General features: G+C 34.8%; 2 protein-coding genes across 2 annotated transcripts; both read left to right on the forward strand.

Annotated features, from left to right (window-relative positions):
* The first annotated feature begins 6,708 nt into the window (after positions 1 to 6,708).
* On the forward strand, positions 6,709 to 7,647 carry LOC131895224 (olfactory receptor 6C4-like). The gene has a single exon (XM_059245644.1). It carries the CDS (start codon positions 6,709 to 6,711, stop codon positions 7,645 to 7,647), a length of 939 nt encoding a protein of 312 aa, XP_059101627.1.
* A 13,293-nt stretch (positions 7,648 to 20,940) lies between these two features.
* Positions 20,941 to 21,879, forward strand: LOC131894921 (olfactory receptor 6C74). Its single transcript, XM_059245288.1, has one exon. The coding sequence runs from the start codon at positions 20,941 to 20,943 to the stop codon at positions 21,877 to 21,879; it is 939 nt and encodes a 312-aa protein (XP_059101271.1).
* Positions 21,880 to 22,505: the final 626 nt, after the last annotated feature.

Raw genomic sequence — 22,505 nt, forward strand, 5'->3', positions numbered from 1 at the left:
AAAAAAGAAGAGGAAAGGACACACTTCTAAATAAATACAAAGAAAACAGTGCATGAAGGAAAAAGTAAAAAGGCCAAAAGAGGACATTGGCTGGCTCCCCTGTGCCTGAAGTTGTATATAGTTTTGAGCCACCATCTGATGCTAGGAACTTTACCCAGGTCCTTGGCAAGAGTAGCAAGCATTCTTAACTGCTTGAGCCATTTCTCCAGCCACAGTCAAATCTCAACTATGAAAATACTTTAATCTGAATTAAATTTTACAAAAAAAGGCAAGACAATAAAATTATGCATGAAGCTGAAACTGTACTTAGCTTTTCTCTACATGGATGCTGAGGATCCAACCTCAGATCCTCATGTTTACACAGCAAACACTTTTGTCCCCAATCAGAAATCTATTTCTGTAACTGGAAACTTACTAAGTCAACGTAACATAAACAAAAATGTTACATACTTCAACATTCATTTAGAGTTTGTTTACACCATACACTTATTTTGAGGCTGTTTATGAAATAAAAACATTTCAAAGATTTTTGATTCTTTAAAAATTATGTAAACATAACATTCTGGAGTGTGGATAAAGCTAATATACAATAAGATTCATATAAAACACAAGATTCAATTAAATTATACTCAGAAATCCAGATATATGCTAATCACTTTTTTAAACTTAGAGATATGACATTAAATAAAGTTCTTCACTTAGTGGAGTAAAAATGATAGACAATTAAAACTTAAGCGTGTGTGTGTGTGTGTGTGTGTGTGTGTGTGTGTGTGTGTGAAATGTAGAAGTCAGGTGTGCCACACCTGCACAGCAATTGAGCCCGAAATCTGGCGGGGGTAGTCGGGATGAACACAGCACACCAGTTAAGTTGCAAGCATCAGGACCCTTTTATTCTTTCTTCCCCATCTTATATACCCTTTCAGAAGGAGGAACAAACAGAATTGTTTACCAAGCACCCAAGGTCAAGGAAAGGCCAGCACGCCCCAGGAAGCCCAGCTGCCAAACCAGGAGATATACCCATCAGCAAAACATCCATGGAACAACCTGACCTCAGCCACTCAGAACAGGGGAGGTGGGGACAGTCTTAGAGGGGTTAGAGCCATTCTGATCCTAACAAGGTGAACAAAAGCTGCTGCTCTGTATGCAATATCAAGCAAGTTCATGGGCTGGGCAATGATGGGCAGTGGCTATCTTGAGTGGCATGGTCAAGGAAGCTTCTTCCTAGGCATGAATATTTGAGATTCGAGTGGCGTGAGGAAGTATGATATCTGATAAAAGATAGAACAGTGTTAAAAGCTAAAAATAAGACAAGCTAAATTTAGCATATTTTAATTCAGAGCAACAAAAGGAAAATGAATTAAATAGCACAAAGTACCAAAATGACATAGAATGTTCTACCCACAGAGGGGGTGAGTGACATTACAGCCAAAGTTAGAGTGTATAGTTCACTATGTACAGAGCAACTCAACAGTAGGTGGTGTGACTTTGAGTTGAAAATGAGCTTAGGTGACCAAGAAATAGCATGATGTGAGATAAAGTTAAGCATAGCAGCAACAGAAAATTCTGACAGGGAAGAAACAGTGTCTTGATCAAAAGCTGCACTTGATCATATGCTCTAACAATGGACTGCCTTTTCTTTTTTCCTTTCTTTCTTTTTCTTTTTTCTTTTCTTTTTTTTTTCTTTCTTTTTTTTTTTTTTTGAGACAGAGTTTCTCCATGTAACAGCCCTGGCTGTCCTGGAACTGGATTTATAGATCAGATTGACCTGGAACTCACAGAGATCTACCTGCCTCAGCCTCCTGAGTGCTGTGATTAAAGGTGTGAGATACCACTGCCTGGCTGGACTGACATTCTTTTTTTTTTTTCTTTTTTAAATTTTTTAATTTTTATTTTGCAATACAATTCAGTTCTACCTATCAGCCATTGACTTTCTTGATCTTACCTCTTATTTAATGTGTGAATGTTGGGTTAGAAAGCCAGACATCCTGGAAATTTTTAGTTGTTTTATTTTGAATAATTTCATACATGTACACAATGCATTATGCTTGTATATACTCCCATTATCCTCCTGTGCCCCTTTCCAATCCTACTGATGCTGTTCTTTATAACTAGTTTCCTTCCTATGTGTGTGTGCATGTGTGTGTAAGTGCATATATATGTACGTCTTGTACAGATGGTCACAGTTATTGCATCTCAGTGATTGTAATGCCTGTATCATTTGCAGGAGATGGTGCTTCTTAGGAGTACTCTCCTCCCTATGGCTCCTACAGTCTAAAGCAGACACATAAATGGCTAAAATGCTAAGTATTAATTGCTCAACATTAAAGAGACATTTATACCATCTGCTCCCAGGCCCAGGGAAGAGTTCTGGATATTTTTAATTGACAAAGCCTGACTTTTACATTTTTTATTTCTGTTTTCTGAATTTGCAAAGGCAACTAAGACAAAAATTTCTTTGAGCTAGTTGATTTATAGGAGAGTTGCTAAAATAACAGTTTCCATACACTCCTCGATCTACTTCCCTAGTTACATGTGATTAGCATATGGTAAAACTATAATAATATTACATAAAAACCAGCACACTAACTCTACTGAAATGCTTAACTAAAATAAATATTTCAAATGGTTTCACTAGTTCTCAATTGAAAGTCAATTTTCTGAACCAGGTTTTCATGTTACCTTCAAGTTGTTTTTTTCTTACTCTTTTTGACTCCATTTTTCATCAGTCTCTTCACTTTCACTTTACGATGTGACATTTAGATTACATTGGTATTATTTTGTTGAAAATTTCATGTGCACATAAGCTGTATCTTGATCATATTTAATCTCACACTCCTCCCCAACTCCTTCAAGATCCATGCTGACAGTTTGGAAGAACACTTAGCAGTTGTTTAGTCCTTCGGTGCTGACTGAGCTTGTGTTTTTACATGAATGGAATAACAAAGTGCATCTGACACAACTACAAAAGATGTGTGTCTACGCACATCATACAAAGTGTTCATGGTATTACTGTGCCTTATTACCAGTGACTTACATTCTGTTCCCTGAGTTAAGCTGGTGCTTGTCACTCCCTCCACACTGCAAAGTTCCTGTCCCCTTTCACAACTGCCAAATACTTGGGAAAGGGAGTTTGAGGTAATGAAAATTCTGTTCCCTCTCAAGTTTCTATTCATATATTATATATCATATCTGTAACAATTTTTATAGTGTTTGCCTCATCTTTTTCTTCAATTTCCTTTTTTCCAATTCATTAATTGAAATTTCGCTGTAAACTTATCCTTGCTCCATTCCACTTTAGATAATCAATAGGAGTCAGTGCAAGTATGTTAATTTATTTGTATTGTTCCAAATTCGATATTATCATCATGTAATTTGGTGCTCAAATGGCCTGTGTGTTATTGTTGTCATTATTTTGAGCAACTCTGTCTTTCAAATCACTTCCATTATGTATTTCTGGTACTAAAAGATGTCCCAGAGTATTTTCCTCCCTGACTTTGTAAACGACCATGAAACAACACAAGGAGATAACAGTAAGTCAAGTCTACTGATTTGAAACATTGATGGAAAGAACGTGTGCCTGAGAAGGTGTTCCTGGGTCTAAGCAATTAGCTCAATTTAAGTTGGCTCAAATTCTTTTAAAATGCCTCCTCCAAACATTGGACAATTCTTTACCTTGCAGCATTAATGACTGTGAGGAAAATTTATACTTTAGCAATGCTCATGTATACACTGATAAACATGGAAGTTAACAAAAATTTAAAGTTCTGGATAAATACGAAGATTATATAATTTTGTGGATGATGGTTTATACAGCAAGTGGAATAAATAAATTTATGTAATTTTGAATTCACCTTCACACAAATAGCCTGGGTGTGTTTTTTCTTTCTTTCTGAAGGCCCAGGGATCATTTCCCAGTGGCTCTCAACCTTTATATTCTCCAGTTCAGCTACAAAAGGATCTAATTTGTACCAAAGATAGAACTGGCTCTGCTTGAGGTAGGAGGGGGTTGGCGATAGCTAAACTTAACTAGTGATCTGTTGCCTTTTTATTGTGACAGCTACTGTTCACCTTTGATGACATCACTTCACATACATGTTTCATGCCCTTTTTTGATTTAAACGAGTAGGACAAATATGACTTGTAAGATATTGGCATATGTAGAAAACTTCAGTGACACACAATTAGAGCTTAAAATGGTAAAATAAGTCAAATTATGTTTTATGCTGTGTCATTCTTCCTTCCCATGGAGTCTATTTCATTAGCTTCCTCCTTATGTAATGTGGAACCATTTCTTTTCATATCCTAGCAGGTGATTGTTAAGCCTTTGTGTTCCACCATGTGAAGAACAGAAGCAAATGTGAGTGGTATAATTCATTATGGAGATAATTTTTCTTCATAAGTAAATTCATAGCTCTACATTTTTTGGAAAAATTTGGAAAGCTTCTTTCATGACCTTTTAACTACATATAAAATATTATTTTATGTTTTCTGAAAGGCAATTATTTCTTGCCAAACAAAATTTATTGGATCAAGCTTTATTATTTGGTTACATATATAATTATATATAACCATATACAAACTATATAAATCTATATATAAATCTATATAACTATAGATTATCATATACATACCACTAGTTATTGTAAAATATTTTATGCTAGTAAATATTTAAAATATATTTTTCTTTTAGAAAGATAATACATTGCTTAATCTAATAGATATGACTTACTAATACAAAAATATTTGCCTGGTGGCACATATCTGTAATCTTGGCACTCAGAAGGTAGAGGCAGGAGGATTGCCATAGGTTGAAAGGTAGCCAGAGTTACATAGCAAGGCCATCTTAAAAGATCAACAAAAAATTGAATTGCTCTCGTTTTTTAATCTTTCATTCAGTAAATGTGAGGATTATTTATAAAACACAGCCATCACAAACCAGGAATTCACAGTAGCTGTCATAGCATAACCTCATCATAGCACAGGAAAAGTGGTTAATATGAATTCTGAATGCTATTAGGTGGGATTAAACTGGACCAGCAATACCAACAAGCCTGACAACCAGTTTAATCCCTGGAAGGCGAGAAGCAACACCCACAAGCTGTCCTTTGACCCACACTTGCACTACCACACATTCTCCACTTCCACGCACACAAAATAAGCAAATAAAAATGTAGGAGGAGCTGTTTTTCTTTAATGGAGTAAGCTCAAAATATTTGAGTTTCAGCAGCCACACAGTGTTATTTAAAATGAGAAAGTAAAAATAATTTTAAAGTGCAAATTAACAAAGATGTGATAACAGCCAAGCTCAGGTTTTGTTTCTTTATTTTTGAGATTATGATATAATTAAACATTTCCCCCTCTCCTTTTCTGCCCCCAAACCCTTCCATTCACCCATTCCTTCCTATTCCAAATTAATGGCCTCTTTTTTCACTAACTGTTATTGCACTCATATATGTATTTGTATTTGTATATACATATATATCCCTAAATATAACAAGTTCAGTTTTAATATGATAGTTCATGTCTTGGATAACATTTATCTGTGACTAACAAATTGATTTGATATTGTCTAGTTTTAAAAGCTTTATTGATAAGCCTAATGTGAGAGCAAGTATCAACTTAAATTGCACAGTGAGAACAATATTTCTGCGTATTGCAACAGTAATTTTGAACTTCATTTACATATATTATGATATGCATTTTATTTAAACTTCTAACAATTGCTTGTTTCTTCCAGGTCATCTGAGGGCCTGTTAAATCCTTACTAAAGCTTGTTCTACGTATCAGCATCTTCCTTAACAGATTGTAGAAGCTCAAATTAACTTTGGCTAAATAGATGTCATTCCGTAAAAAGCTGTGTGTCCTGCCTAGTTCCTTGTGTTATTTAACTGAGATACAGTTTCTCTGTAAGAAAGATTGAGCTTCATGAGTATATAATTTTGTTTATTATAAAGTGGAAACACTTGAGTGAAAGTCATAATTACCCTTCTGTGCCCCACAAAAATAAGGCTTAATTTTGTTCATTTTAAATTTTCGTTATTTTAAATTTTAGTAAGTCTCTTATTTCCAGCCCATCTTTAATTTCTCTTTAAACATTTCTGGCTCTGATTCAGAGTTTTATGAATTAATAAATAACTTTTCCCTTGAAAAATGCTAATTTTAATAAGCATTTTTTTTCTAAAAATTCATCAGCATATATTCATTACATAAAATTCTGGCTTTCATAGCAGGATTTTCATTCAGGTGTAGTATATATTTTAAATACATTTATATCCTTTCACCTTCTCAAGTCATTTTCATTTTCCCACCTAATTCCCTTCTACTTTTATGTCACACCCATCCATGCATATTTCTTTAGAAATCTATGAAAATATTACAGCTGCTAATCACTCCAGAGAGGAAAATCAGAACAGAAAATAAGAAAGGAACATAAGCTAATGAGAAAATGCGTTGATATAATTTAGAAGAAATAACATCCGGTCCCCAAGTAGGACGACTTTTATATTTCTGAAGTAAAACAGGTCAATACATCAAGGGTTTTTTGTTGTTCTAGTGTACTTACCTTTCAAAACCAAGTATAGAAAAAAGATTCATGGTTCAAAACACTTGATTTTAGTTGTGGATCCTGATTTTATATTGAAACCAAGTTCAATTTCATTTAAACATTTGTCATTGTTACTCTCTATTTTGACTTGCCTGAAGTTGAAGATGGTAAACCACACATCAGTGACAGAGTTCGTTCTTCTCGGATTGACAAATGACGTCAACCTTCAAGCTGTGCTTTTTCTCTTTCTGCTCCTAACTTACGCCTTAAGTGCCACGGGAAACTCGGCCATCATTCTCTTGACCCTGCTGGATTACCGCCTCCAGACGCCTATGTATTTTTTCCTCCGAAATTTTGCATTTTTGGAGATATCTTTTACCTCTGTCTTTGTTCCCAAAATGCTAGTCAGTATTGGCACTGGAGACAAGACCATTTCCTTTGCCGGTTGCTTCACGCAGTATTTTTTCGCAATCCTTCTGGGAGCAACCGAATTTTACCTCTTAGCAGCTATGTCCTATGACCGCTATGCTGCCATTTGCAGACCCCTGCATTACACATCTGTCATGAGTAGGAGACTTTGCTTTCAACTAGTCTTAAGTTCCTGGTTCTCTGGTTTTATAGTTGTTGTTGTGCCTCATGCAATGACTCTTGAGTTGCCTTTCTGTGCATCGAACATCATCAATCACTATTGCTGTGACTACACTATATTGCTGCATTTATCCTGTTCAGACACACACTTCATAGAAGTGATCCAGTTCCTCCTGGCTGCTGTGACCCTCATCTTCACCTTGCTGCTGGTGATTCTCTCCTACACACACATCATCAGGACCATCTTGAGGATCCCCTCTGCTCAACAGAGAAAGAAAGCTTTTTCTACATGTTCTTCTCACATGATAGTGGTCTTACTTTCCTATGGAAGCTGTATTTTCATGTATATAAATCCTTCTGTTAAAGATGCAGCAAATTTTAATAAGAGAGTGGCTGTTTTAAATACCTCTGTAGCTCCTCTGTTAAACCCATTCATCTACACTCTCAGAAACAAGCAAGTGAAAATAGCCTTCAAAGATATGCTAAGCAAGATGATAAAGTTCTCAAAAAAGTGAAACTATTTGAGGCTTAGTACTAATAATAAAGGTTAAAACATTATAACTGTACCTATAAATGTATCTTTTCAGCACTCATTTATTAAATTAAGCCATTTTTCTTTTATCAAGATGTGTTCCTATATACCCTCTAACACTTTATTACTATTGTTTTTATTTATATTTTACATACAATTTTTAGTTATTATTTACAAACATGGGTGCTTTATCTATACATATGTATAGGGAGCATGTAGGTTCTTGTGCTCACATGTAAGCACTAGGAAAATTAAGAATGTTAAATCACATGCTTGTCTATTTAAAGGAGAGATGTATAACCTGTTTTCCGCCTAGAGGGCTGGGGGCGGATGAGGTTAATAGCCCAGTGACCTTTAAGCTCTCTGTGTGACTAGGCCACACTGGCTCTCCCAGACCCTTATCTTGAGCACATTTGTATCAGTCAGTCTATAGCCCTACACTCCCACAGTTCTTTATCATGAGCTTCTTTATCTTGAGCCTGTTCCTCAGGTGATCTATAGAATCTATAGAGAGATGCCACTCGTACTTTACAAAGAGTTTAAAAGTAGCCATGTCTTAAGCTTTGTTGTGCACACAGGATTGAGTTAAGTATCATGAGGAAACTTTTTTTCCAAGTTGCACTTTGCTTAAATATGACTAAAATAAACTACTCGAGGTCAGACTCTCAAAGATCAATCCAACACTGGCTACTGAGTCATGTTGAGCCAACGGCCTCTTTGTCTAACCAGAAATATATGACTTCCAGCAACTTTTTCAGTTGTTGTTCCTGATCATTGTTTTAATTCATAACTAAGGAATTGTGAAATGAAATGATAGTAATATTTAACTCATGATGTTAGTGTTTTATAAGTGAGGATTCTATCACAAGTAAAAGCTGTCATTTCTGAACGTCTTTTTCCCTATAAGAGTATTTAATAAATGGTGGGACAGGTTTACAGCAGGGATGCTAGATATTTTAATAGTTCATAAATATTTCTACCCCAAGACTTTAAATAGACACACAAGAAACATAAGCCATAGAGATGTTTAAAAAATAACTTTTATTAAAGCCTATAAACATTGAATATCAAATTTGTACCCTTAAATTCTTTCCTTTCCCAATGAATAATAATGAAAAATTCAAGATTCAGTAGAGACATTAAAGCAGTATTAGTGCAAATTATAGAAGAGAAGTTGGTTAAAATTCCTGTTTGATAGTTCTGCTATACCTAGCTTTAATTATATAAGAATCACCTAAGTACCTGGTGGATAACTGATAGTGAAAGGGTTTGTTATTTTTTTATTTAAACTATAATTGAGCCATCAGTTTACTTACTGTTTCTTTGCTATTTTAAATACTATCATCAATACATTAAATAATCATAGAATTGGATATATAATTTTAAAACAGATTAAAGAATTACATACAGTTAGGTATTTAAATCACATGATTTTTTTGAACTACATAATTGTATAAGGACACATAAACACACATTAAATTTATTTATTTATTCATTATTGAAAATTCCATATATTGCATATAGAGTGTTTTGATCAAATCAACTTCCTGTTTATCTCCCTCAAATTCTTCTCATGTATCCTCAACCATTTTTCACTTTTTCCTTCCAACTTCATGTACTATCTTTTAATCCCATTGAGTCTGCTTTGTGCTGACAGTATGTGCCTAAGTGCCAGGCCATCCACTAGAGCATACACACCCACTCAGGAGTCAAAGCACTGAAGGAAAATGACACTAAATGCACATTTTAAAAGCCAATCAGAGTATCATTTTCTGTGCACACTGTGCCTATGGATGGAGATATCACACTGAAACCCCTCCATATGTATAATTAACAAAATAATAAAAAGTAAAATATATTGAGGTCAGACTTTTATCTTGAGGAAAACTACTAGTCAATAATGTTTTCAGAGAAGATGAATCAGCACATCATTCTATCAAACAGAAATCTATAAGTAAATATTGTTTGAAAGTCTATACATATTATGTTTCAGTTTAATAATTAAGACAAAATAGTAAATACTTGTTCAATGCTAAGTATTTTGACATTGATTCTTTAGAAAGATCAGCAATGTATATGGAATGCATAATATTATCCACAAGATCAAATAAACAGTATGTTACATCAAGATAGTTTTAACTTAAAGTTAATATTTCTCTATGATTCTGAATTTACGTCAAATTCATTTTGATAATATTTTGAAAACTCTGCTTTTTAAAATGGCTTCTCATTTCTCTGATGTATTGACTATTAAAGAAGGAAAGGCCAAGCATAAATGAATTTAATTACTTTTCTCAACAATAGTTAATTATATAAGACTCAGGAAAGCTGCAAATATTAGTATCTCAAATGAAAAAGATTATGTTATTGATTGATATTATTTCTACTATTTCTTCCTTCAATATGCCAATTTGACCGATTCAGAAGACTAATAAATCCTGAAGGGAAGCAGTGAACTCTTATAAACCTACAAATTGTCTCAATTGAAGGTATTGCTTTAGATTTGATGTTGTTGGGAAAAATAAATACAATCCTTGGAATTTGCATATGAAAGGTATTATATTTGTCTTTAAACATCATCAAATACAGCTAGCTTTCAGCCAAAAAGGTCAGCATAGCAGTGCATACTGCCCTACTCTACTAAGATGGATACCAACTTGAGTCCTACATCATAATCTATTTTTAGGTAAATTAACTGCAACAATGTACTATTAAATTTGTGTAATGATAGCCAGTATAAATAAGGTAACCTAAGATCTGGAAGTGGCAAAATACCTGGGAACATTTGTAATAAACTTGTTACCCAAAGGTTACAAAATAACTTTCATAAAAATTATGGGACCTTCTAGAGAAAGACGTTGGAATATTACTTTGAAAGTTAAATCTAGGTTATTACATGTGGTCTCTACTATTACTAAGAAACATGGAATCTTTTAGTGTGCTTTGTAGTATTTGAAGTTGCATGTATCACATGGTTATTTGATACATAACAATGCTAGATTTGCAAAGAAATCTCTACAGTAAATCAAGGTTGCTTGCAAGGTTACCTAGAACTCATGATCCAATTGATGTTTCAGGGAGGTAATATTCCTGGCACATAGGCATGCTGCTTATAGACTTTCCTGTAGGTAAATACTAGGACATGCATTAGGCTTTTCAGGAAAGCTATACCATCATATGTGGATATCTACCCTGTTTTGAAAATTGGTTTGAGGTTGTTGCTGGGACTGGGTAGAGAAAAAACATTTGGCTTCCTTACCAGGTGAATTTAGATGCCCCAAACTTGACCCAACTTGACCTTATCACATAGCTTGAATACAGCAACAATTTCCCATCAAACAGAAATGACAGACTGGCCCTGGAGTCATATATTAATAAGAATTACAATACACATGTATGTGGAAACAACAGTTTCAATGAACTGATACACTAAATTGATTAAAACTCATTTGTAGTGTCAGCTACATTGAGTGAAATAAGAAGACATCTATATTGAGGAAAAATGGGGAGAGGAGGAGCTATAGCTAATGTATTGGCAGAATTTCTGGGACCATGAGGACAAGAGAATAGAGTGCTGAGGGTACATTGAATTACAATGAAAATGCATCAGAACCATTTTATTATTTCTGTAACCAGACTGTAGATCTCTAGCTATATGCTTGAAATGTAGATGTAGAATTTTACTACCTTGGGTGCTTACATTAGACTTAAGCTTCAAATACTGTGTAATACTTAAAGCACAATTTGACTAGTATCACTCAGATCTATGTGATCATAAAGGCTGGGACCATCACATATCTGAGGTTACTGCATATCTGAGGTTCAGTAAAGAAGTCCTTAAAATCAATATTGGAAATAATGAAGATGATTCAGTAGTTGAGAAAAAAATCACCAAATTAATATAAATATTATAAAAGTGTAGGTCATCTATAAAAAACAAAGAAATAAAGGTCTAGTGCATGCTTGTTTATAGAAAGATTTACTATTTTTAAGACATCAGTTCTTTCAAAGTTAATACATAAATTCAAAATGATCTCTAATCTTATCATGGTATTTTCAGGACATTTACAAGCTGATCCTAACATTTATATGGAAAGACAAAATACCTAGAATACCCCACAAAATTCTAAATGGGAAAAAGTTGGAAGAATCACAGTACTCTACAACAAAACTTGTAAGTCTCAGTAGTTGATAACCTGAGGTTTTGCACATAGATCAATGGAACATAAGAGGAAAGCCAGAAGTAGATTCCTGCAAACAATTTGATAGTTCTTTGATGAAGGAGCAAAGGCTGTGGGATGGAGCAATGATAGTGTGTTCCAAAATGATGTTGAAAAGCCTAATGTTTGCTAGGAAATACAAAGAAGTTGATACATAGGACCAATGGCAATAGCTCACATTGTTTGGTGGAGTCTCTGGGACACCTTTGATCAACAACTTGATGAGAAGTATCCCAATCCTGACACAGGCTATTTTATTTGGCAACCTCTGGCTTCTGTAATGAATACAATCCCCTACATAAGCTAACTCCAACTATACCCTTTTATATGAATACATATATTCAGAAAACTTATAAAAAGTAGGTTTCCACTGGCTTTTTCAAACACCCTTAGTGTTAATTCTCCCTACTACAAAATCCTTCTCTGCCTTATCTTTCCAAACATCTCCCCACATAAACCTCCTTCTGCATCATGTTAGCTGTGCTCTAGTATACCCTCTACTTTGAGATCTTTCTTCCTCTGTCACAACAGTTATCCTTTTCAGGTTTTCTGGGTTCTACAATAACTCCAAACTCAACACACAAATTTAAAGATTTGAGGCTAAGATTGACATATGTGTGAGGGCATGAGCTATTTGTCTTTCTGGGTCTCGGTCACTTCGTGGTCACTTTATTCAATATATTGATTTCCAGCTTTTACCTGGAATTTCATTTTTCTTCACAGATTAATAAAATTGCATTGCATATAGGTACTACATTTCATAATCCACTTATCAGTTTATGGACATCTAGGCTGCTTCTGTGTTAGCTACTGTGAATAAAGCATTACAAACGTTGATGAGCATTTGTCTCCATATTAGGAAGTGGAATTCCTTGAGTATACACCCAGGAGTGGTGTAGTTGGAGATTAGATTTATTGTTAGTTTTCTGAAGAACTGCAACACTGATTTCCATAGTGGTTGCATCAGTTTGCATTCACATCAATAACATGTGAGAGGATTCCCTATTCCCTACATCCTTCCCAGAACTTATCATTCAGTTTTTGGATCTTGGCCATTCTGACGGAGGTAAGATGAAATCTCAAAATAGTTTGTATTTGTATTTGCCTGATTGCAATTGGTCTTGATTATCCACCAGAACTTGAAGGTAAGATGTTATTTCTGAAGACAACACACACACACACACACACACACACACACACACACACACACACACACACACACACTGATCACAGGACACAGAGAAATCAAGTCACTAGAAGTTAGGAAGCTTCTTCCCTGATGGATACCTTTCATAGTACTAAAAGGTGCCATTCAGGTTTCTGGGAGGAGGGAGGCTTGTCGGGGAGATACCAACAGTCTAATACAGCTGTGATCATTGTGAACTACAATCAAGGTCAGCATGTCAGGATATGCTGATGGGTGCAATAGGGGCACAAATGTTATTCGGATAACCAGTCACTTGCTGATTGAATATAAGGCCAATGCACAAGAAGAAATATTTGCTTGTTACTGTAAATCAGTGCAAGAACCTAAGATCAGGGTGCTCATGGGCCCCAGAGAGGAGCCTACTGTCATTATTATATTAAATAGACATAGTATCAAACCCTCTGCATCCCTTTACCTGTTGATTAGTACAGTTCTCAGACCTAACAGAGAAGATTCCTTGTGCAGTGAACAGACATACAGTGAACAGGCAGATTAACAACTGGCCAAATACAGAGAATAAGTGTCAGTGGCGTGCTCAGTCACTAATGGGTCATCTATGTCATCTCTCACCCCACACAAGTCTCAGGACCATTGAAGAAAAAGAAATAGAAAGATTGCAAGAGCCAGAAGTTGAGAAGGATCAGCATAGCACAAAATAGTGTCTTCTGGACATGACAGTACTGCTGCACTCATGGACTCACAATGTTTTCTTACACACTTACAAGATCAAGTCAGTTAACACTCTGCCAGGGAGCAGGGAGGGACTCATAAGCCCCTCATACCACCCTGATTAAGGATCCTTGGTAGATCCACCATAGTACAGTGGTTGGCCCCACACCCCAGAGAATATGGGCAAAACAAATTAGACTTGAAAGATTAATTAAAAAATAAAAAAAAGAAGACATGAATTTGGGGAAAGGAAGTTAAGTGGGTTGGATCTAAGAGGAGTTAAGAAAAGAGTCTGTGGGTGAATGTGATCAATGCATTGATGAAATCTCAAGAATTAATAATTCTGTTTTAAAGATGACAAATCAATAAGTAGATAACTATCAATAAGGCAATATGTTCAAACAGGGAAGAAAAATAGTCTATAGGAGGCCAAAAGGATGATAATATCCAATTCTCATCTCACTTACCCAAAGCCAAGAACTAATTTGTAGACTAATATATAAGAATTTGTAATGGGCATAAAGGAATGATAATCACTAATGTGGATTCTTCTATGGCAGGATTTATTATTAATGAGGGCTGGAGCAAAAGGCTGCTAATTTTCATTTTCATTGGCAATTTGTGAAATTTTGACTTTTTAAACTGGAATATGTGTATGTTTAAGGGTAACAATAAATCTACATAAATACTATTCTAAAAACCTATATTTAATCATTTTTCACATTATATAATTACTTAGAGTTATGATGAGTAATCTTCTGAGTAGTACAAATTCACTATTTGTAAGTTAGAAACATGAACCAAAAAGAAATTAAAAAACATTTTACTTGGCTGTGAAATGATGACTGTGTTCTGATATGAAATTTGGAATGTTATTATTAATTTAAGATATTTAAATTTAAATATTCAGTCATATGTGGGGAAGGGAGTCATGAATTCCTACCCAATACACCTGAACTAGTGTCTATTGATAGACTGTGACAAAGGGGTGCCATTGTCTGTAGTTATATGCTCACTTCTAAGCCTCCCTGGTTCCAAGCCCATAGGCATACTGGTCACAAAACAAGTCAAACATGAATGTGAGAAAGAGATCTATAGGGAAGAAGAAGAATAGACAGGAGTTGGAGGAATATAATACAGGATGGAGATGAGATAATCAGTATATATTATATGCATGCACAAAATTATCATGAACAAACTTAATTAATAAAAGTATATTTAATTTCATTGATTTGTCAAATGCTTCAAGTTAGATAAATTCATTTTATTAATTTTGTTGCTTTCTAAAATATTTTTTAGTATTGGGTATCAAATCCAGCCTGCTTCACAGTGTAAGGGATCTACAACTGAACTACACTCTTAACCCATTTAGATACTGGTTATTTTATTTGAAGAGTTAAGTTTATGGAAGAGTTGTGATTTTTCACACATTGATGATATTCTAGAATTGCTGCTCTCCTTCGTTGGTCACTGTTCACTCTACCTACTGAGAATGGGCTCCATAATAATGGTCCCTTTGGATATTTTGCATTAACACTCATTGAGAGTGTACTGTCTTCTACAGTGAATGCTGCCTACCTTCAACACTAAAAACATTACCTCATTATTACTGTCTATATTCTCCCATTACATCCCATGTTCACTCCCACTCCTTACTATACTCTGCTAGTCAGGACAATTATTTACTTTTATATTTCTTCTTGTTAAATGTTTCAGGATAATTTCAGCTGGTCCATATCCTAATAATGAAATAGTTTTGCCCCTAACTCCTATATATTCAGTTTCAATACAGGATATTCCAGATCTTGGGAATCTATGGATGAATAACACAAAGAACACAGTGTCTACTATGTGACAGTATAGAATTTTGTAGGAGAAGCACAAAGCACTTTTAAAAAGACCCGAATAGATGGCATGTGAAAATAAGTGCTGTGTGGAGAAGAGCAGAAAGCTATAAAGAAGAAACATGATTCACCAAATACAGTCTCCTTTTCTACATGAATTTTTGTGCAGACGTTTATATAAGACCTGGAATTTTGAGGTGGAGAGTGGTAACAATGGGTTAGAGGAACAGGAAGTCAGTGTTGAGGTGGAAAGCTCGGCAAACAAGGAAAGAGCAACAAGACCTGTTCACGATGAAAGTAAGTCTATCTATAGAACATTTCCAGATGACTTCTTTAAATTAGAAGTGTTCATATATGTGACTTCTTATCATGGAAAGCAAATAAAAGGACCTCTAGGGCTAGCAATAAAAGCCCCCCACATGGTAGTCCATCGGCTCTCTTCCTTCATCTGCCCACTGAGAATATTAAAAATGAGAAACAACTAATGGTTAGGTTAACTCTCTGAGTAACTGTGTCAAGCAAACCACCCACCATCCAAATAAGAAAAGAATATTCCACCTTCATTGCCTAGTATTTGAAATAACTTTCTACTTCGTTAAGTCTAACAAAACTAATCCACCTGTTAAGATTAAAGATAGCAAGTGGGGCTTGAAAGGTTAGTGACCCGGAGGAACAGGAGCTAAGATTCTGGATGTTGGTTTTCTCTTCCTTCATTTGAAGCTGCTCACATGGGGATGTTTGAGAAAAGTGAGCAAGGTAATAGCATAAGCTGATTGTGTTTCATACTTTGCAGTAATATTTTTTTGTAAATTTGTCTTATATGTTGCCACAGTGATCTTTAAAATTATGTTACCACAGATAGTGTTGAAACACTTAACAGTGGAAATATAAAATTTTACATTCACTTAACATAATTTTCTGTTGTTTGAATGGTAACATATGCAATTAGATGCAAGCATGTTGTCTTGTATTCAAGTATTCAGGATTGTTCTCATTTTTCTTCAACCAGTCATGATTCTGCTGCTTAAATGTTTTTTTTAATTATTTAATTAACACTTTTTCATTTATTTTACATACTGACAACAGTTTCCCCTTGCTCCTCTTCTCATGTTCCCTCCACCCCCACTCCCGTCTATCCTCCTCTCCATCCATTCCCCCTCCATTTCCATTCAGAAAGGGGCAGGCCTCCCATGGGCTTGAACAAAGCAGGGCACTTCAAATTGAGGTAGACCGAGCTCCTCCCCTTGCATATAGGCTGGGCTAGGTAATCCAGCATGAGGAACAGGTTCCCAAAAGCCAGCTACAGGGAGCAGAGACAGGGACAGGTCCTGATCTCACTGCTAGGACCCTTACAAACAGACCAAGCTACACAACTGTCACACACATGCAAAGGGCCTAGGTCGGTCCCATGCAGGCTTCCCAACTGTTGGTCCAGAGTCCATGTGCTCTGAAAAGCTCAGGTCAGCTGTTTCCATGGGTTCCCCTGTCCTGACCTTGACCCCCCTGGCTCTTACAATCCCTTCTCCCTTTCTTCAGAAGGACTCCTGGCAATCAGCCCAGTGCTTGGATGTGGATCTGTGCATCTGCTTCCATCAGTTAGTGGATAAGGGCTCTCTGATGACAATTAGGGTATCCACCCCTTCTTTTTCATTGTCAGTGGTGACAGGCCTTGGTTTCTAGATAACTGCATCTGACTCCCTAACTCAGGCTTAACTAGGGAGGCACAATATGAGCTGTTTATTCAATGAATCTTAACTCAAAGTTTTAGTAATACCTTTTCATATTTCCACACTATTTGTTATTATATTTCATTTTTCTTATTTGAAATATATTTTGTGGGGAAATGTAAGGAGCTGGGCTTAAGTTATGGTTTGTAACATAAAGCTACTCAAACATGATTATGGATTATAAACATTCTTCACTCAGTAAAACTATTTTAACATATTAATGATAGCACAATAGTATCCAGGGAATTGCTTTCTTCTCTTGTTAATTTTTAAGCCTTTAAATCCTCTAGAGACTAGTGATTCAGTATACAAAAGAATTATAGCTCCTGCAATCTTAAAAACTACCATTCATATCGGCTGGAAGTATTTTCACAGAAAAAAGGAAGTATATAATTTCTGTTGCCTTCTTTCCCATCTTAAACAAAATAGATCTTATAAATAATCAAGTAGTTTATGTCCTGGTTTAAAGGAAATTGGAGAACATTGCTTCTTCAATAAGAAATCATGTGAAGTAAGGGTTGATGAGACTTTTTTGTCATGCTGAAACCTTTGGACTGAACATCCTGAATATGTGTATGTCTGATACTGTAGCAGTTTTGGATAAGAATTCAAGACAAGAATATGTGCTAAAGCAATCTACAATACACTGGATATGAAACATTCAGAAAATGCCTCTATTCTGGGACTTACATACAAAGATGATTGAAAATAAAATTATCACAGAAAATAACTAAGGTTTGGAAAATATAGCTTTATTTTAGTCATTTTAAGTAGTTGCAAGCCTAGTAGAAGAAAATTACTGTTATATTAATTGAAATAGTATATAAGACTGGAATTGATTTTTATAGCACACATGTGTACTTTTTAAAGTTACACTGTAGACATCAATTGCACTGTGAGAGCTGATACTTCATTTTTAGTGAATCATGTTTTGACAGATACTCTTCACAGTGTAAATAAAACTATTAAAAGAGTGTTTTTCATCTGATAATTATAATTCATATACTTCTATTATACATCATGGTTGTAAATGTTAAAATATGATAGAGAAAAAAGTTCATTCTGAACTTGAGAAGGTTTTTTTTCATATTTATCAAAGTTATATTAATGATATGTTTAAATTTCCACACACTTTCATTTTCTAAAAGGATCTCTTATCTCACCAATGAATTTTCTAATAAGTCACCAGTACACAGAGGACCATTTGATAGTTATTACTATTTTACTGTCAACTAGCAAATACTTTTTTATGGGGTTAAGAAGCACACTAATGCTGCTAAATAGTTTATAATAGCTCTTTATTATTTAAATTCAAATTTAAGCAAAATGTTAGACATAAAATTATCTCATTTTTTCTTTATGAAAATAAAAGTGAAAAGATCATACTAAAATAAGTACAGATATTAACATTGTACATTAACTATTATCCGTTTTGTCTGATATGGCATGGACTATTTCTGATCTTCCTTCTGCCTGAATTCTTTCTTGTTGCCCTAAACCTTTACCTGCTATTGCCTACACTAGTGTGGGGTTTTGTAAGCCGCACAGAAGTAGAGAGATCATAATGAAAGGGTGAGTGTCTCATTTGTGATACAGTTGTCGATAGCAGTAAAATGTTCATTTTTGCTTTTGTATCATAATGCTATCGAAGACTGTAACACAATTCTTTTATTGCTGAAATGTTACTTTGGTTTAATGACTGTCTTGTTCACAGATGTTGGTGGACGTAAGTACTCATCTCCATTAACAGTAAGACAGGAATACAACTGCTGAGTCAAAATATGTATTACTCTTTCTGTGATAGACATCAAGAGTGTTCCCAAAGTGGTCATATCCAGTGAGACTCAAAGAGACAGAGAAAGAGAGAAGGGACAGGGAGGGGAGGGGTTACTTTGCAACCTTGCCAAATCTTGCTATCTTCAGTCTTTTGACCTCTCTTCATTCTCACTGTTGACAAACAGATGAATATACTAATTGGGCCTAAAAAGAAGTTAAACACCCTTTTTTGATGTATTTTTAATGGTTCTTTGAGGATTTCATATCACGAATTTGGATCATATTCACTTTCACTCCCCCAGCTCTTCCCAGATCCACCCCTCTTCCTTTTTCACCCAACTTTGTGTCTTTTCTATGTAAAAGCCAATTTGTAACTGGATGTGTGGTTTTCCACTGGAGTGTGGACTGTTTCTGAACTTTACCATCATATAACTCATATTTCACAGAATGAAGTTTTTCTGTGTCTTTGACCTTTAAGATAGATTGTGACTTTGAAGTTCAGAATGTCTCACTCATGTGTACAAATGTAATAAGCATTGTATTTATATGTTTAGGATATAGATATTCAGACACTTTTAGAAAATGATCAAATGAAGACACATAAAAGGGTACAAAGTTAAAAAGTAATAAAGTGAGATTAGAAGATCTTGCTTATCTAGTAATAATTTAAAATTCCTAGAGCTATATTTTTTCACACTAGAACTGGTATTTTTCAAAACATAAAAATGTTCTAATACAATTTATTATATTATCTAAAAATTTGGAATAGGTTTTTCAGGTGAAAAACATGAATAACCAAGAATTTCTGGAAAAAAGAAATAAAATAACTCAGAAAGTTACTATAAGTTTTTAATTTTTGTACTCTAAATGAGAAAGACAACTGAGGAGGTTTGTGACTAACACAGAGAAGGAAAGAGGCAAACTATGGGTGGGGAGCAGCAGGCAAGACAATGAACAACACTAACAAAACAACTGGATACACCCAGAAAAACATGCTATGTGATTAATACGAACATCAAAAATGAAAATATGATCTCTACTTACTAAGATGGATATCAGAAAAAAGAGAACAATCAAGGTAAGTGAGCTTCTTACAGCTGTGATGTGTCATCAAAGCCAATATTAATAGGAAATTTGTAAAATATAGCATTCATATTATAAAAATATAAAAATATGTCACAGAAAAAGTTGAGCAAGCTCAAGTTCAGGACAAGCCAGAAGGCAGAAGTAAAAATGGTCTCGAGGATGCAAAGCACAGGGCTTTCAGAAGTTTCATAAGGGCATTAAAATCCTACTGTATCTCAGCTAAAAATGTGAAGTCAGTCCACCATGTGTCTGTTTAGAGTTGACTGATAAAATCTTACACAAAAATTAGCAAAGTCTATGGAGAGAATGCAATTAATGCAGCCTTTTTGTTGAACAATGAAGAATGTGTCACCACATTATCACCAATAATGTAATAGAAGATAAATATGTTGAGAAGGATCCAAGTATAATACAGAAATACAAATTTAAATATTGTAATTTTGTGTATATTTGATTTTGTACTTAAATGACTTTGTTGAACATATTATTCATTTGTAATACTTAAGTTTATGGGCTTTTATTAAACTGAATAACTACAGCAACTAAAATCTTGGATATATTTAGTGAGATGTCAGGTAAAAAATATATGAGAAAAATTGTATAGGTTACTACCAGAGAATAGCACTTGTTGAGGGTTGTTTAAGTGTGAATACTAGCATTCTTATAAAGACTTTCACTTATCTTGTTCAGATTTTTTCCCTTCATTTCTAATTTTCTTTTCCTATTTTGGGCAATCAGAACTTAGCTATGAAGAACCACACAGTGGTGACAGTATTCATTCTTCTTGGATTAACAGATGATCTACAACTGCAGGTGGTCATTTTTGTGCTTCTCTTTCTCACATATATGCTGAGTGTTACTGGGAACCTAACCATCATCACACTCACGCTACTAGATTCTTATCTCAAGACACCCATGTATTTCTTCTTACGAAACTTCTCATTTTTAGAAATTACATTCACCACTGTCTGTATCCCCAAATTCCTTGTTAGTATGGCCACAGGGGATAAAACCATTTCATATAATGACTGTGCAGCACAACTATTTTTCACTATTCTCTTGGGAGCAACTGAATTTTTTCTTCTGGCCGCCATGTCCTATGACCGCTATGTGGCCATTTGCAAACCCCTGCACTACATGACCATAATGAGCAGCAGAATTTGCAACTTGCTAGTCTTTGCTTCCTGGTTGTCTGGTTTCCTGATAATTTTTCCTCCTCTCATCATGGGGCTTCAGCTTGACTTCTGTGCAGCCAACACTGTAGATCACTTCTTCTGTGATGTTTTTCCTATACTTCAGCTCTCCTGCACAGACACGCACGTAATAGAATTAATGGCACTTCTTTCTGCCATTTTGACACTCCTGGTTACACTGGTGTTAGTGAGCCTTTCCTACACAAACATCATCAGGACTATTCTGAGAATCCCATCTTCTCAACAGAGAAAGAAAGCCTTTTCTACATGTTCTTCACATATGGTTGTGGTGTCCATTTCTTATGGCAGCTGCATCTTCATGTATGTGAAGTCATCTGGAAATGAAAGAGTTGCTTTAAATAAAGGAATAGCTCTGCTCAGCACTTCAGTGGCACCCATGTTGAACCCCTTCATTTACACACTTAGAAACAAACAAGTAAAAGATGCTTTTAAAAATATGACAAAAAAGATAGAGCTTTTCTCAATGAAGTAACAACTTAATTACATTCCAAGTTAATTTGTAATGTCAACAGAAAGAGTGGAGTGTATCAAGTGCTTCCATGTGTATATTTAAAAATCATACAACCCTTTACTTAACTGAAGAGCTTCTGCATTCCCATTCATGTCCAATTCTAACTCTTACCATGTTTGGAATGAAGGATCCAGTTTACCATGTTGAGTTGCCATTGTACAGAAATTAATAGCCATGTTGGTCTCAAAATATTAATTTTTTAAAATTGTACATGGGTGACAGTATACACTAAACATGTTAGATCTTATTTATGTGGTTTTGATTATAGAAACAATAAAGTATCCTTTAAGTTATAAAAACAAAGATATTATATTATATGCTTTTTTATTTTTATGTTTTTTTAAATTCTCTTAGAAACAAAGTAATCAGAATTTCCATAATCTTTGGCATTGTTTCAGAGGCTCAGTTCCTTGTATGTTTTATATAGATCCTATGAGCTCATGATATGTTGTTACAGAATGTAAATTCCAATTTTCTTAAGCAGTGTTTGAATTTATCACAACACTTATTCTCATGATTTGCTAGGCTTCTTGAAATATCTGAATTTTATCATCACAGCTTTGTAAAATGGGTGTTAGCATGCTCAT

This window comes from Peromyscus eremicus, chromosome 18, assembly GCF_949786415.1.
Source record: "Peromyscus eremicus chromosome 18, PerEre_H2_v1, whole genome shotgun sequence".
In the NCBI taxonomy this organism is placed as follows: Eukaryota; Metazoa; Chordata; class Mammalia; order Rodentia; family Cricetidae; genus Peromyscus; species Peromyscus eremicus.